Source organism: Nematolebias whitei, chromosome 8 (assembly GCF_014905685.2).
Source record: "Nematolebias whitei isolate Nwh7 chromosome 8, NemWhi1, whole genome shotgun sequence".
Classification (NCBI taxonomy): Eukaryota; Metazoa; Chordata; class Actinopteri; order Cyprinodontiformes; family Rivulidae; genus Nematolebias; species Nematolebias whitei.
In genome coordinates this window covers 2,520,507-2,532,024 of record NC_056505.1, presented here as the reverse complement: position 1 = coordinate 2,532,024, position 11,518 = coordinate 2,520,507, and the positions used below count along the sequence as shown (strand labels likewise).

Below are 11,518 nucleotides of genomic sequence, written 5' to 3'. Positions count from 1 at the left end.
CAGGTCCTGACCTCTCATCAGGTGACCCCAGGTCCTGACCTCTCATCGGGTGACCCCAGGTCCTGACCTCTCATCAGGTGACCCCAGGTCCTGACCTCTCATCAGGTGACCCCAGATTCTGACCTCTCATCAGGTGAGTCACCTGAACCCAGGCACAGGTCAAAGGTCAGCCACCACTGTCCTCTGAAACAAACTTTTTATTATTATTTTTAATTCATTTTTATTCAAGCGGTAAATAAAACTTCTGACAGTCGGAATGAAGGTTCAACTCCGGCTGGCAGAGAACAACAGGAAGAACTACAAACAAACAAACAAACAAACAACTAGAATAAACAAAAACAGACAGATTCATTAATGTCAGCTCCATGAACCAGAACAGAGAGAGAGAGACAGGAACAGAGAGAGAGACAGGAACAGAGAGAGAGACAGGAACAGAGAGAGAGACAGGAACAGAGAGAGAGACAGCTCTTTGACTGACTGACGAGGTGTTTTCTATGTTTTATGATAATTGATCAAATATATTAGATAATAATCGATAATTTAGCATAGTTGATAACTGATATTTTATAATTAATAATAATTGATCAATTGATCATTATATTTGATCATTTATAATAACTGACATTTGATACTAATAATAATTTATATAAGATAATTGATCATATTTTATCATGGTATTTCATAAAAATTGATAATATTAGATAATTGATATTTGATCATAATTGATAATATTAGATAAGTGATATTTGATAATAGATCAAAATAGATAATTGATATTTGATCATAATTGATAATATTAGATAATTGATATTTGATAATAGATCATAATTGATCATTTATGCATGAGCTCAGTTAAAGGATGGTATTTTTACAGGAAGTTGTAAATAATGTTTTAATCTGATGTTTGTTTCAGCAGAAAATAAGAAACAAGATGAAACTTTCAGAAAGAGCCCGGGCACCTCCTGGAGGAGGTGACTCTACCTTCAGCTCCTCCTGGAGGAGGCGACTCTACCTTCAGCTCCTCCTGGAGGAGGTGACTCTACCTTCAGCTCCTCCTGGAGGAGGCGACTCCACCTTCAGCTCCTCCACCTTGAGCTGCTCCTGATCCCCCCAGGCCAGATTCCATGAAGGTTCTCTGCAGGAGCACCAACACTTTTCAGCAGACAAGCCGAGCTGCTCTGAACTTCTGGATGTTCAGGACGTGGAGCTCAGAGGCTGAAGGTCCGTTCGGCTCCAGAACTTTAGTTTGGACCGTCTGATCAGACCGACGTGCTCCATGTGACCTGATGGACTGAAGGTCACTTCCTGTATAAAGACTTCACAGGAACCCAGAGGCCTTCTGTCAGAACCTGCAGCTACCGGCGGACCCTGAACGCATCACGGGCAGATAGGACTCGCTGATTTGAGTCAAAGCAGCCGAGGACAAGCAGCTGCTGATGGTCTGAGGTGAAAACCTGCAGCTGAACTTCTGCTTTTAGCTCTTCAGTTCCACTTAGCTACTCTGATCTTCCCCTTTAGCTGTTGTCCTACCAGCTTTAGCTTTCAAAGATGTAACTAATTTTAGCTTTTAGTAGTTTTGGTTTGGTTGAGAACGTTTTAGTTTTGCATCACTGATTTGTTACATTTAGGGGGCACAATGTTAGCTTTTAGATATTCCTAACTTTTCTTCTTCGGCTCGTTTGAACTTCAGCTTCTTCAACACATTTTCATTCAGCACAGCTTGGGTTTGACTCTTCAGATCAGCTGATTTCTCAGCAGCTTTAATTGTTCTGCAGAAACTAATTTAAAGAGTTTAAACCAGAAATCAAACCCGACGAGCTTCTTAATGCTGAACGATTTATGAGACATCAACAAAACACTCGTACAAAATTATTCATCTTTTACAAACACAGAAACTGAGGAGGGAGGAGAGGAGGCGGCTGCAGAGCCACAGCGCCTCCTGCTGGGCCTGGACAGCTGTTGCAGGAGGTACGGAGCTACTTTAGTGCCAGACAGTGCGCGTGGGGCCTGGCAGGACATTACAACATTTATTCATGTCCCCAGTTACTGTTTGACACAAATACAATTTTAAATATCACATCATTACAATTAGAAAATGCAAAACTTAGAACATCTAGAATTTCAGTTGTACAAATAAAAACATGTTGACGTTTAAGGAGCTCTTTTAATATTTATTGGTTAAATAAATGTTAATTGCAAACGTGTGGACAAGTGTTTATTTTAGTGTTTATTTTTCTGGTTTGACTCGCCCACCTCCTAAAGGCTCACAAGGCACGGCCATAATGTTTTGTGTCCATCTGTTAGCAAAATATCTCCTGAACCAGTAATCACTGAGCACGTCTATAAGTGAAACACCTCTGGAGTCGACATATTTCAATATGGCTGCCACAGCATTAGCAAACGCAAAGATGCTACAGCTCAGTGGGAGTCACAGACACTGAGCTACGGTTTGGTGGAGTAGTAGCTGAGAGTCATTCACAACTCGTCCTCCGAGCACCGACGGGCGCGGTGTTCGATCGTACCTGAACCTTGTGATTTCACTGAAATCTGAAACAGTATTTAGAGACTGGAATGTGCTTCGATTAAATGTTAAGTTGGCCTGCCGTACCAATCATCAGCATCCCCCTCAGACAGGAATGTTTCGTCATTTCAGGATTTTTTAAAACGTTTATGTTTTAAATGTAAAATCAGGTTTTATTTTACATGAACTCGTTGGTGGGCCGGACCGAGCTCACCTGCGAGCCAGGTGCGGCCCCCGGGCCACCAGTTGAACAGCCCTGAGCTGCATGCAGATAGTCCAAACGATGTGGCACCAGTTTACCTCCGTACCTTTTAAACAGACTGTGAAGGTGAACGGTTCCGAGCTGCAACCATCGGATCGGTTAGGAAACTTTATTTTCATTAATAAAAGACTTCGATAAACGAGTCAGAACTTCAGAACTTTCAGGTTCTGTTCACTTTAAATCCGTTTTATAAAGTTGTTGTATGGTGGTTCCAGTTCTGAATCAGAGTGGGTTTCTCAAACCAGTTCTTTTCATTCGGGTCATTTCCACTACTGCCTTTAGTACGGGCACAGCACGGCTCTACTCGGCTCGGTACACCTTGTGCTTCCATTATAATTTCAGTACTGGTTCCAGTGGAAGTGGTTCAAATTGATGTCACGCGCCTCCTCACCAGCTAAATATATATATATATATATATATATATATAAATCCTGCTAATAAACTTTTAATGAACTTTAGTTCCAAATTAAATCTCTGATGAACCAGATTCTACAAAAACATCTATATTTAAATTTTATAGGTTTTTCTTGATCATTTGATGTTTTTGCACTCGTGTCTATTTTTATTGTTTAATTTTGAAATGTGTTTTTGTTTCTTGTTCACAGATATTTATTTTAGTTTTGATTTAAAGTTTAATTCTTGTTTAGTGATTTGTTCATGTGTGTGTTAGAATAAAGTTGAACTAAAGGCCGTGTCTCTTCTTTAAACATGTTTGAGGGAGAGAGTTCCAGTAAGAGAAGAGAATAAGTTGCTTGTTGCTCTTCTGTCCAACTCATTCTACTGGATCGAAGTTCTGCCTTCGACACCATCTGTCGTTCTATCCTCCTCAACAGACTAACCTCCACTGGCATCTCAGGTACTCCGTTAGACTGGTTCAAATCTTATCTCTCTGACTGCACTCAATTCATTCTGCTTACATCCTTCCGTTCCCAGTCTTCCCCTGTCTCCACAGGTGTCCTGCAAGGTTCTGTCCTCGGAACCCTCCTCTTCATCATTTACCTCCTTCCTCTAGGTCACATCTTCCACAAATTTGGTGTCCATTTCCACTGTTATGCTGATGATACACAGCTCTACTTATCAACAAAACCTAACTCCACCCACCCTCACCGACTGTCTCAATGAGCCAATCAGTGACCGACAGTGTTCTAATGTCACGTTTTAGTGCCGGTTTGGCCCGCTTGGAACCTCACAGACAAAGGTCCTGAAAAAGGGGTCAGTTCTACGAAACGTTTGTTACTAGTGGAAAAGCCTTGGAACCGTGCCGAGCCAAGTCGAACCGTGCTGTACTGCTGCAAATGGAAAAGGCCATAACAGAACCAGAACAAGAACCACTTCAGTGATGGGCGTAACGGCTTCCTGCCGAGCTCGGTCCGTTTGATTCGACGCGGAGCGATAAAAACGAACACTAAAGAACAACCGGAGATCACGGTAAAACGTTTCAAATGTCTGAGGCATTTTCAGCACATTTTATTTTCGGCGTTTTTGCTTCAGTTGGAAGATTTTTGGCCGTTCAGAGCCACCGTATGGTTGCAGCTCGGACAGACAGAAATGTGAATCTGCAGCCTTCACTCCTCTTCCTCACCACTCCTTCTTCTTCTCGTCCACTGAGACCCCCCCGGGCCCCAGGGCCACCACCAGCAGCAGCCCCCCGATCACCGAGGTGGTCTGGAAGAAGTCGTACTTCAGGAAGTCGTGGAGGGGCGAGTGGGCGGGGACGTTCCAGAAGGCGTTGAAGGTGACGTTGATGCAGAGCAGCCAGGCGACCAGCGTCAGCGCCGCCAGCTTCGTCTTGAAGCCCACCGCCACCAGCAGCACGAGCGCCAGGCCCACCAGGTCCAACAGAACCTGCAGGGACGAGAGTCTGTCTGAGGCAGCTGGGGGTGGTGGTGGGGGGTGTGAATGTTTGGACTGCTTCAGTCAGGACCTTCAGCTGATGTCTCAGTGGTGTCAAAACTGATTCATCTAATGCTACTTTTAGCTTCAGCTAGCCTGGTCATAGTTTTAGCTTCTAAATAGTATTTTGGTACTTCTAGCTTTTAGCTAACCTTTTGGTACTTGGAGCTTCTAGCTATCCTTTGGCTAGATTTAGCTTCAAGCTAGTGTTTTGATAATTTAGGCTTATAAATAGCCTTTTGTGCTTTCAGCATGAAACTATCAGACGTTTTTAGCTTCTAGCTAGTCTTTTGATGTTTGTAGCTTATATTAGCCTTGCAATGCTTAAAACTTTTAGCTACTTTTAGCTCAAATTTAGCCACTTTTGGCATGCACCCAAGGCTCTGCTGTATTAGCTTTAGCGCCTCTGCTTCGGCCCCTTCAGTAAGCTTCAGCTGTTGTGCGCTGACTGTTTTCAACTTTCCTGGCGTGTTCGTGTGTTTCTGGCGGCGGCGTGCGACACTCACACTGAGCGCGCTCAGGTCCAGGTGCAGCAGCGTCATGAACATGAGGATGAGGAGGACTCTTCCTCCCAGCTGCAGCAGATGTTTCGGTGACTGCCGCCGAGTGACAGAAGGAACGCCGGCGAAGACGCTGCGAGCTTCCTCTCTGCACTCAGCGAGGAGGAGGAGCAGGCCACCACCCAGCGCCAGGTTCCTGCACGAGGGGGGAGGAGTTACACAGGGGCATGTGACAGGTGTGGGGGCGTGGCCTATAGCAGACTCACCTCATGAGGAACTTGAGATCCCACAGGAGGCTGTAGGCCACCATCTGCAGGAATGAACAGGACAGTGAACACACCATGGACAGTTCAAGAGTTTCACATCACTTCCTGTATTTCAGAATAGGCCCCGCCCCCAGTGCAGTGAGACGTTTTCACCCAAAAAGGGTGGAGCATCACTCAGAAAAAAGTTCTGAGAAGGCGTGTTCAGCAGAACCAACAGCTGAAGAAAGTCTGCATCCCTGAAAGAACTGGACCCGGACCCGCCCACTCAGGTGAGTTTACCTGCAGAGAGAGGATCCCGAACAGAGCGCAGCAGGCGGGCTGAACCAAGTTCCTGCTGAGGACCAACACACAGCTGCCTGCACACACACACACACACACACACACACACACACACACACACGTCAGGTTCTGCGGCATGAAAAACATCTGGGTCTAAGCAGAACCAGAACCTGGCTCTGAGCACGGATCCATTACCCAGCTGCCCCAGCAGGTTGATGAGGACGAAGACGTTGGCCAGAACCGTCCCGCAGCTCCAGGTGGACTCCATGTACTCGCTCTGGTCCGACCACTGGAACCACATCCGGACCGCGTCCTCCAGGAAGGTGCTGACCAGGCAGAGCCGGGCCGCGTGGGGGAGGCCGTGCTTGGTCACCCGCAGGAACTGTAGCGGGGGAGAGAGAGGAATGCTGCCGACTCTCAGAACCAGAACTGGACCTGGTTCAATCTGGAACCAGTTCATGATCAGATTATTAGTGAAGGCCCACAGAAAAACTAGTTTCAGCAGAATTTAGCTGTTTTAACTCCCGGGGCTCTCAAACATCAGCCGAAATGAAAACAAGAAGTGACTTTAGCTCGTTTCCACTTCACAACGCATCATTCAGCTCATGTTCAGCTACTTGAACCACCTATAGATGAAAACATTCAGCTCGTTACAGCTGCAGCTCCTGGTTTCTGTAACTTTATTATTTAACATTTTTTAAGAATATAATCTGATGAACAGGACGGGTTAAACCTTCAGCACATCTGCTTCTTTTATTTTGGCTTTGGGCCGACGTTAACTTATTATTTTTACATGTTCATGTTTCTGTTTACTTGTTTTTATCTGTTCAGTGTCCTGAGACGACTCCTGTTGTACAAATAACTAATTTTTATTAATTTATTTATTTAATAAACTGAACTGAACTTTGAAGTTTAGCTCATTTTAGCTCATTTAAGCTTATAGCTAAATGTGTAATTTATTTTTTAAATGTTTGTCATTCCACATGAATGAGCCAAAAGAAAACGTAAAAACAAAATAAACCCAACATTTGATCATTTAAATATTAATTTTACTTTAAAACTTTCACAGACATAAAATAAACATTTGCCTCATTAAATATATATAAATCTTTAAATCTTTACGTTCACTTGTCAGTGTAATCACGCTGTGGATCAATAAAATCATTTTATTTATTTATTGTATTTTTTTCATTTGTTCTTTACTCTCAGAACATGTTTACAAACAAAAACAAAAGTTATTTGTTTACAGCATCACGGAAGAACGGACCAAAAATCTTATAAAAACTACAAACCCCGCGGAGGAACTACAACTGTTTCCGGTGTGACACTGTTACCTGTTGCGCCAGAATCGTGTTTTCAGGCAACAATATGGTAATTTTTTTCAAATAATTTCGAATATTTCTGTAAATACGTGAACACAGTGATCGATTATTATCAATTAATGAGGCCGGACTCCGCTGAAGGTTTAGAGTCGAACCTGTTCTCGTCGCAGGAACCGGAAGCTCTGAATCAGTTTTAAACTCCAGCAGCAGCGCGTGCGCTTTCATTTCTCCACAAACATTTTGTTAAAAGATTTAAATGTTTTTCCTTCACGCTCAGCTTTTCCTGTTTGAACCACCGAACCTGAAGCTTCACATTCACATTTAAAAGCACCAACTGGATCGGAACCGAGCAGCTGGGCTCAGAACCGGGCTCACAGCTGGCTCCTCCTGCACCGGGACCTGGACCCACCGGGACCTGGACCCACCTGGACCGAGCCCCGTCCCCATCAGGGGGCGCGTGATGAGCTCACCTGGTCCGCCACGTCCTCCGCCCGGCTCATCAGGTCTCCGTGTCCCATGTCCGCGGATCAAAAGGCACTTCGGTGCGGAGAAACGGTCCTGCGCAGGTTCGAATCCCGGTGTGACGACAGTGAACCGCCGCCGTCTCCTCCGAGCCACAATCCTCCGCGCTCGGCGGGAGCGCGCCCTCCTGTGGCCAGGAGGCGACGCGCATGCCACGTACACCTCATCAGCGTGAATAATTGATTCAAACAAACAAACAAACAGGTGTTTGAGGTATTTATCTTCCGGTTTAACAAGGATGAGCTCCAACGAGCCACACTTCCTGTTCTGCCAACAAAAAGGGAGATCATGTTTTCGCCTGTCGGAGAAACAGCTGCTTAATCCACCCAGTTCAAGATGGCTGCCACAGCTAACTCGTTACAGGCCAGTTACAAATACGTACTCCGAGTGCTACGTTCTACATCGACTGCGTCGGCCATCTTGAATCATTTTGACACCAACTTTTGTTTAAAGTCTGTCCATTGGTTCCTGAGATATTTTACTAACAGACACACACTCCTTTAAGAAACAGGAAGCTGCAGTGTTCCCAGCTGATCCGGACTTCCTGCTTACAGTTCGTTCCAGCTGCCGCAGGTGTAAACAGCATCAGGGCGTCACCTGGATGCACCGAGGCATTGTGGGAAACGGTGTCATCGGGTCAGCTTGGAGCAGATCTGTCCTCACCTTCGTCCTCTTGTCCTCGTCTTCTCCTCTGAGCTCTGTAGTTCTAAACAACAAACAAACAAACAAAGAGCTGCCGGTTTGATCCGTGTTCTTTCAGGATTCAGACGTTCATCCAGAAATCCTTCGGCTGTTTCAGGTCATTAATTATTTCAGGTGTCTAATGAGATTGTATTTAGTGCAACAAAACAACAACAAGGTGTGTGTGTCACCTGCACGTGGAGGCGGTGTGTGTGTGTCCTGCAGTGTGTGCGTCGAGCTTCTTTGTAGAAAAACTTGTGGCAGAGTCGACACACGAAGCCGCAAACAGGAACCACAAAACCACTTCCTGTGAAGACAAAGTTCTGCTGAAACGTCCCGACCCGACAAAAAGCTGCAGTTTAACGAACCAGAGTAAACATGGAGGCAGCTCGTTGTTTACAAACAAACAACTTCTGCACAGTGTCAATTCACACGTTTGGCTCATCAGGATTACGTCTCGTAAGTTTTGAATTATTGAACTTGGTGGACCCTGCACCTGCAGGAGGACCACACGAGTCGGGTGCATGACTCCATGGACAGTGGCTGAAGGCGGGGCCAGTGGCTGAAGGCAGGGTCAGTGACTGAAGGCGGGGTCAGTGGCTGAAGGCGGGGCCAGTGGCTGAAGGCGGGGCCATGGCACCCTGACCCTGGCTCACCAAAGCTGCTCTTGGGACATGGAACGTGACCTCTCTGGGGGGGAAGAAGACTGAACTTGTGCGTGAGGTTGAGAAGTACCGACTACATCTAGTCGGGCTCACCTCGACACTCAGCATGGGCTCTGGAACCGATCTCCTTGAGAGGGACTGGACCTTATTCCAGTCTGGAGTTGCCCATGCTGAGAGGCATCGAGCTGGTGTGGGTCTACTCTTAGCCCCCCGACTTGGTGCCTGTGTGTTGGAGTTTTCCCCGCTAGATAAGAGGGTGACTTCCCTGCACCTTTGGGTGGGGGGACGAGGTCGGACTGTTTGTCCCAAACGGCACACGGCAGTTCAGAGCCTTCTTGGAGTCCTTGGTGGGGGTCCTGGAAGGTGCACCCGCTGGGTACTCCTTTATTCTGCTGGGGGACTTCAATGCCCACGTGAGTGATGACAGTGTGACCTGGAGGGGCGTGACTGGGAGGAACTGTGGTGTTCTGTTGTTGGACTTCTGTGCTAGTCATAGTTTGTCCATCACAAACATCTTGTTCGAACATCAGGGTGTCCATAAGTGCACGTGGCACCAGGTGGACCTAGGTCGTAGATGATGATTGACTTTATAGTCGTGTCAACTGACTTGCGTCTGTTTGTTTTGGACACTCGGGTGAAAAGAGGAGCTGAGCTGTCAACTGATCTCCACCTGGTGGTGAGTTGGGGCAGATGGTGGGGAAGATGCCGGACAGACCCGGTAGACCCAAATGTGTAGTGAGGGTTTGCTGGGAACCCCTGGCAGAAGAACCCATCAGAAAGATCTTCAGCTTGAACCACATCCCAGATGAGGCGGAGACACTGAGTCTGAGTGGACCATGTTCCACGCCTCACTTGTTGAGGTGGCTGTCTTGAGCTGTGGCCACAAGGTTGTCGGTGCTTCTTGTGGTGGCCCTCCTCGAACTCTGTGGTGGACACCCCGGGTCAGGGAGGCTGTCAAGCTGAAGAAGAAGTCCTATCAGGCCTTGTTGGCCAGTGGGACTCCGGAGGCAGCTGAGGAGTACCGGAGGTCCAAGTGGTCCGCAGCCTTGGCTGTTACTGAGGCAAAAGCTCAGATGTGGGAGGAGCTCAGTGAGACCCTGGATAAAGACTCGGTCGGCTCCGAGGAGATTCTGACAAACCATCAGACGGCTGAGGAGGAGAAGCAGCTCTTTACGAACACTGTGTTCAGTGAAGGTGGTGCTGTCGACCTCAACCAGTGATGGTGTCAGGAGGTGGAAGGAATACTTCTCGGACCTTCTCAATCCCACCAGCACGTCTTCCATGGAGGAAGATGAGTCGGGGACTTGGGAGTTGGTCCGTCTATAACCGTGGCTGAGGTCACCGAGGTTGTTAAAAAGCTCCGTGGGGGCAGGACTCTGGGGGTGGATGAGATTCACCCGATCTCCTTCAGGCTCTGGATGTTGTGGACTGTCTTGGTTGATGCGCCTTCGTAACGTCACGTGGACATCGGGGGCAGTGCCACTGGACGGGCAGACCGGGGTGATGGTTCCCCTCTTCAACAAGGGCGCCAGAAGGTGCGCTCCAGCGATGCAAACATCACTCTCCTTAGCCTCCCTGTACGGTCTGTGCAGGGACTGGAGAAATTTGTAGCGCTCAGCTACATGCTGTTCATATTTGTTTTTAGCTACAGTCAGATTTTAGTTGTTTTGCTACTTTCAGCTTTAAGCCGTTCTCTTATTAAAACTTTTAGCTGCAGTTATGCGACTTTTAGCTGTTAGCTATAGTTTTTTTATTTGTAGATTTAAACTACAGTTCAGCTGTCTTTAGCATTCGGCAGTGATTTTCCTACGATCATGATTTTGTTGTCATTTAGCCATTTTTAGCTTTTAGCCACTGTTTATTATTTCAGTTTTTAGCTGCAGTTTTGCTAATTTTTGGTTTCAATCAGCTTTACTAATTTTAGCTACTAGCATCTGTTGAAATCATTTAGTCTTTAGCTACAGTTTAGCTAATTTAAGCTTTTACCTACGGTTTTGTTCATTTAACCTTTAGCTTCTTTTTTTAGCTCGTTTTATCTTCGATCCTGCTCGTCCTAACTTGTTTCATCTTCAGAACGTTTCGGCTGTCGTTCGGCTCTCTCCAGCTACAGATGTGACCAGTTTGTTTCTGCGAGTCGTCCTCAGGACGGCGCCCGAGCTTCGTCACCTCAGAGACAAACTCACCGTGACGGTCGTCCTCCTCTTCATCACGCTCCTTCGTCTCGATTGGCTGAAACACACACAGGTGAGTCCAGGAACATGGAGCAGGTGCGCTCTGAGCTGCAGGATGAACAGGAACCAACCTCAGACGGATTCACTTCCTCCTCCTCTGGCTCCTCCTCCTCCACTTCAAGCTCCTGCTCCTCCTCCTCCTCCTCTTCTTCTTCTTCCTCTTCAAAGCAGCCAACAGCATCCACCGTGATAAGCTCCTCCTCCTGAGCCTCCTCCAGCTGCACCTGGCAGGTTGAAAGCAAAAGTTGACTCAAGTCTTCAGGTGGTCGTCGTCTGCACACCTGAACAGGTGAGCATTACCTGGCAACCACCAAACAAACACTGTGTCCTGTGTGTGTGTGTGTGTGTGTGTGTGTGTGTGTGTGTGTGTGTGTGT

The 11,518-nt window shown here is 46.8% G+C and overlaps 2 protein-coding genes across 2 annotated transcripts in view; both read right to left on the bottom strand.

Annotated features, from left to right (window-relative positions):
• Positions 1 to 4,264: 4,264 nt before the first annotated feature.
• LOC119413106 (surfeit locus protein 4-like) lies at positions 4,265 to 7,663 on the bottom strand. The gene is made up of 6 exons (XM_037680117.1): positions 7,514 to 7,663; positions 5,917 to 6,103; positions 5,722 to 5,798; positions 5,443 to 5,486; positions 5,183 to 5,372; positions 4,265 to 4,628 (listed from the first exon to the last, which is right to left on the bottom strand). Exons 1-6 carry the CDS (start codon positions 7,559 to 7,561, stop codon positions 4,362 to 4,364), a joined length of 813 nt encoding a protein of 270 aa, XP_037536045.1. The 5' UTR covers positions 7,562 to 7,663; the 3' UTR covers positions 4,265 to 4,361.
• Positions 7,664 to 8,189: 526 nt separating this feature from the next.
• The window catches only part of ciz1b (cdkn1a interacting zinc finger protein 1b), a 10,223-nt gene continuing 6,894 nt past the window's right edge, over positions 8,190 to 11,518 (bottom strand). Inside the window, exons 13-17 of the mRNA XM_037679989.1 lie at positions 11,271 to 11,366; positions 11,214 to 11,240; positions 11,095 to 11,140; positions 8,438 to 8,553; positions 8,190 to 8,271 (exon numbers count right to left, since the gene is read on the bottom strand). Coding sequence (XP_037535917.1) covers positions 8,203 to 8,271; positions 8,438 to 8,553; positions 11,095 to 11,140; positions 11,214 to 11,240; positions 11,271 to 11,366 — 354 coding nt within the window. The 3' untranslated portion in view covers positions 8,190 to 8,202. The remainder of the gene's footprint in view (positions 8,272 to 8,437; positions 8,554 to 11,094; positions 11,141 to 11,213; positions 11,241 to 11,270; positions 11,367 to 11,518) is intronic.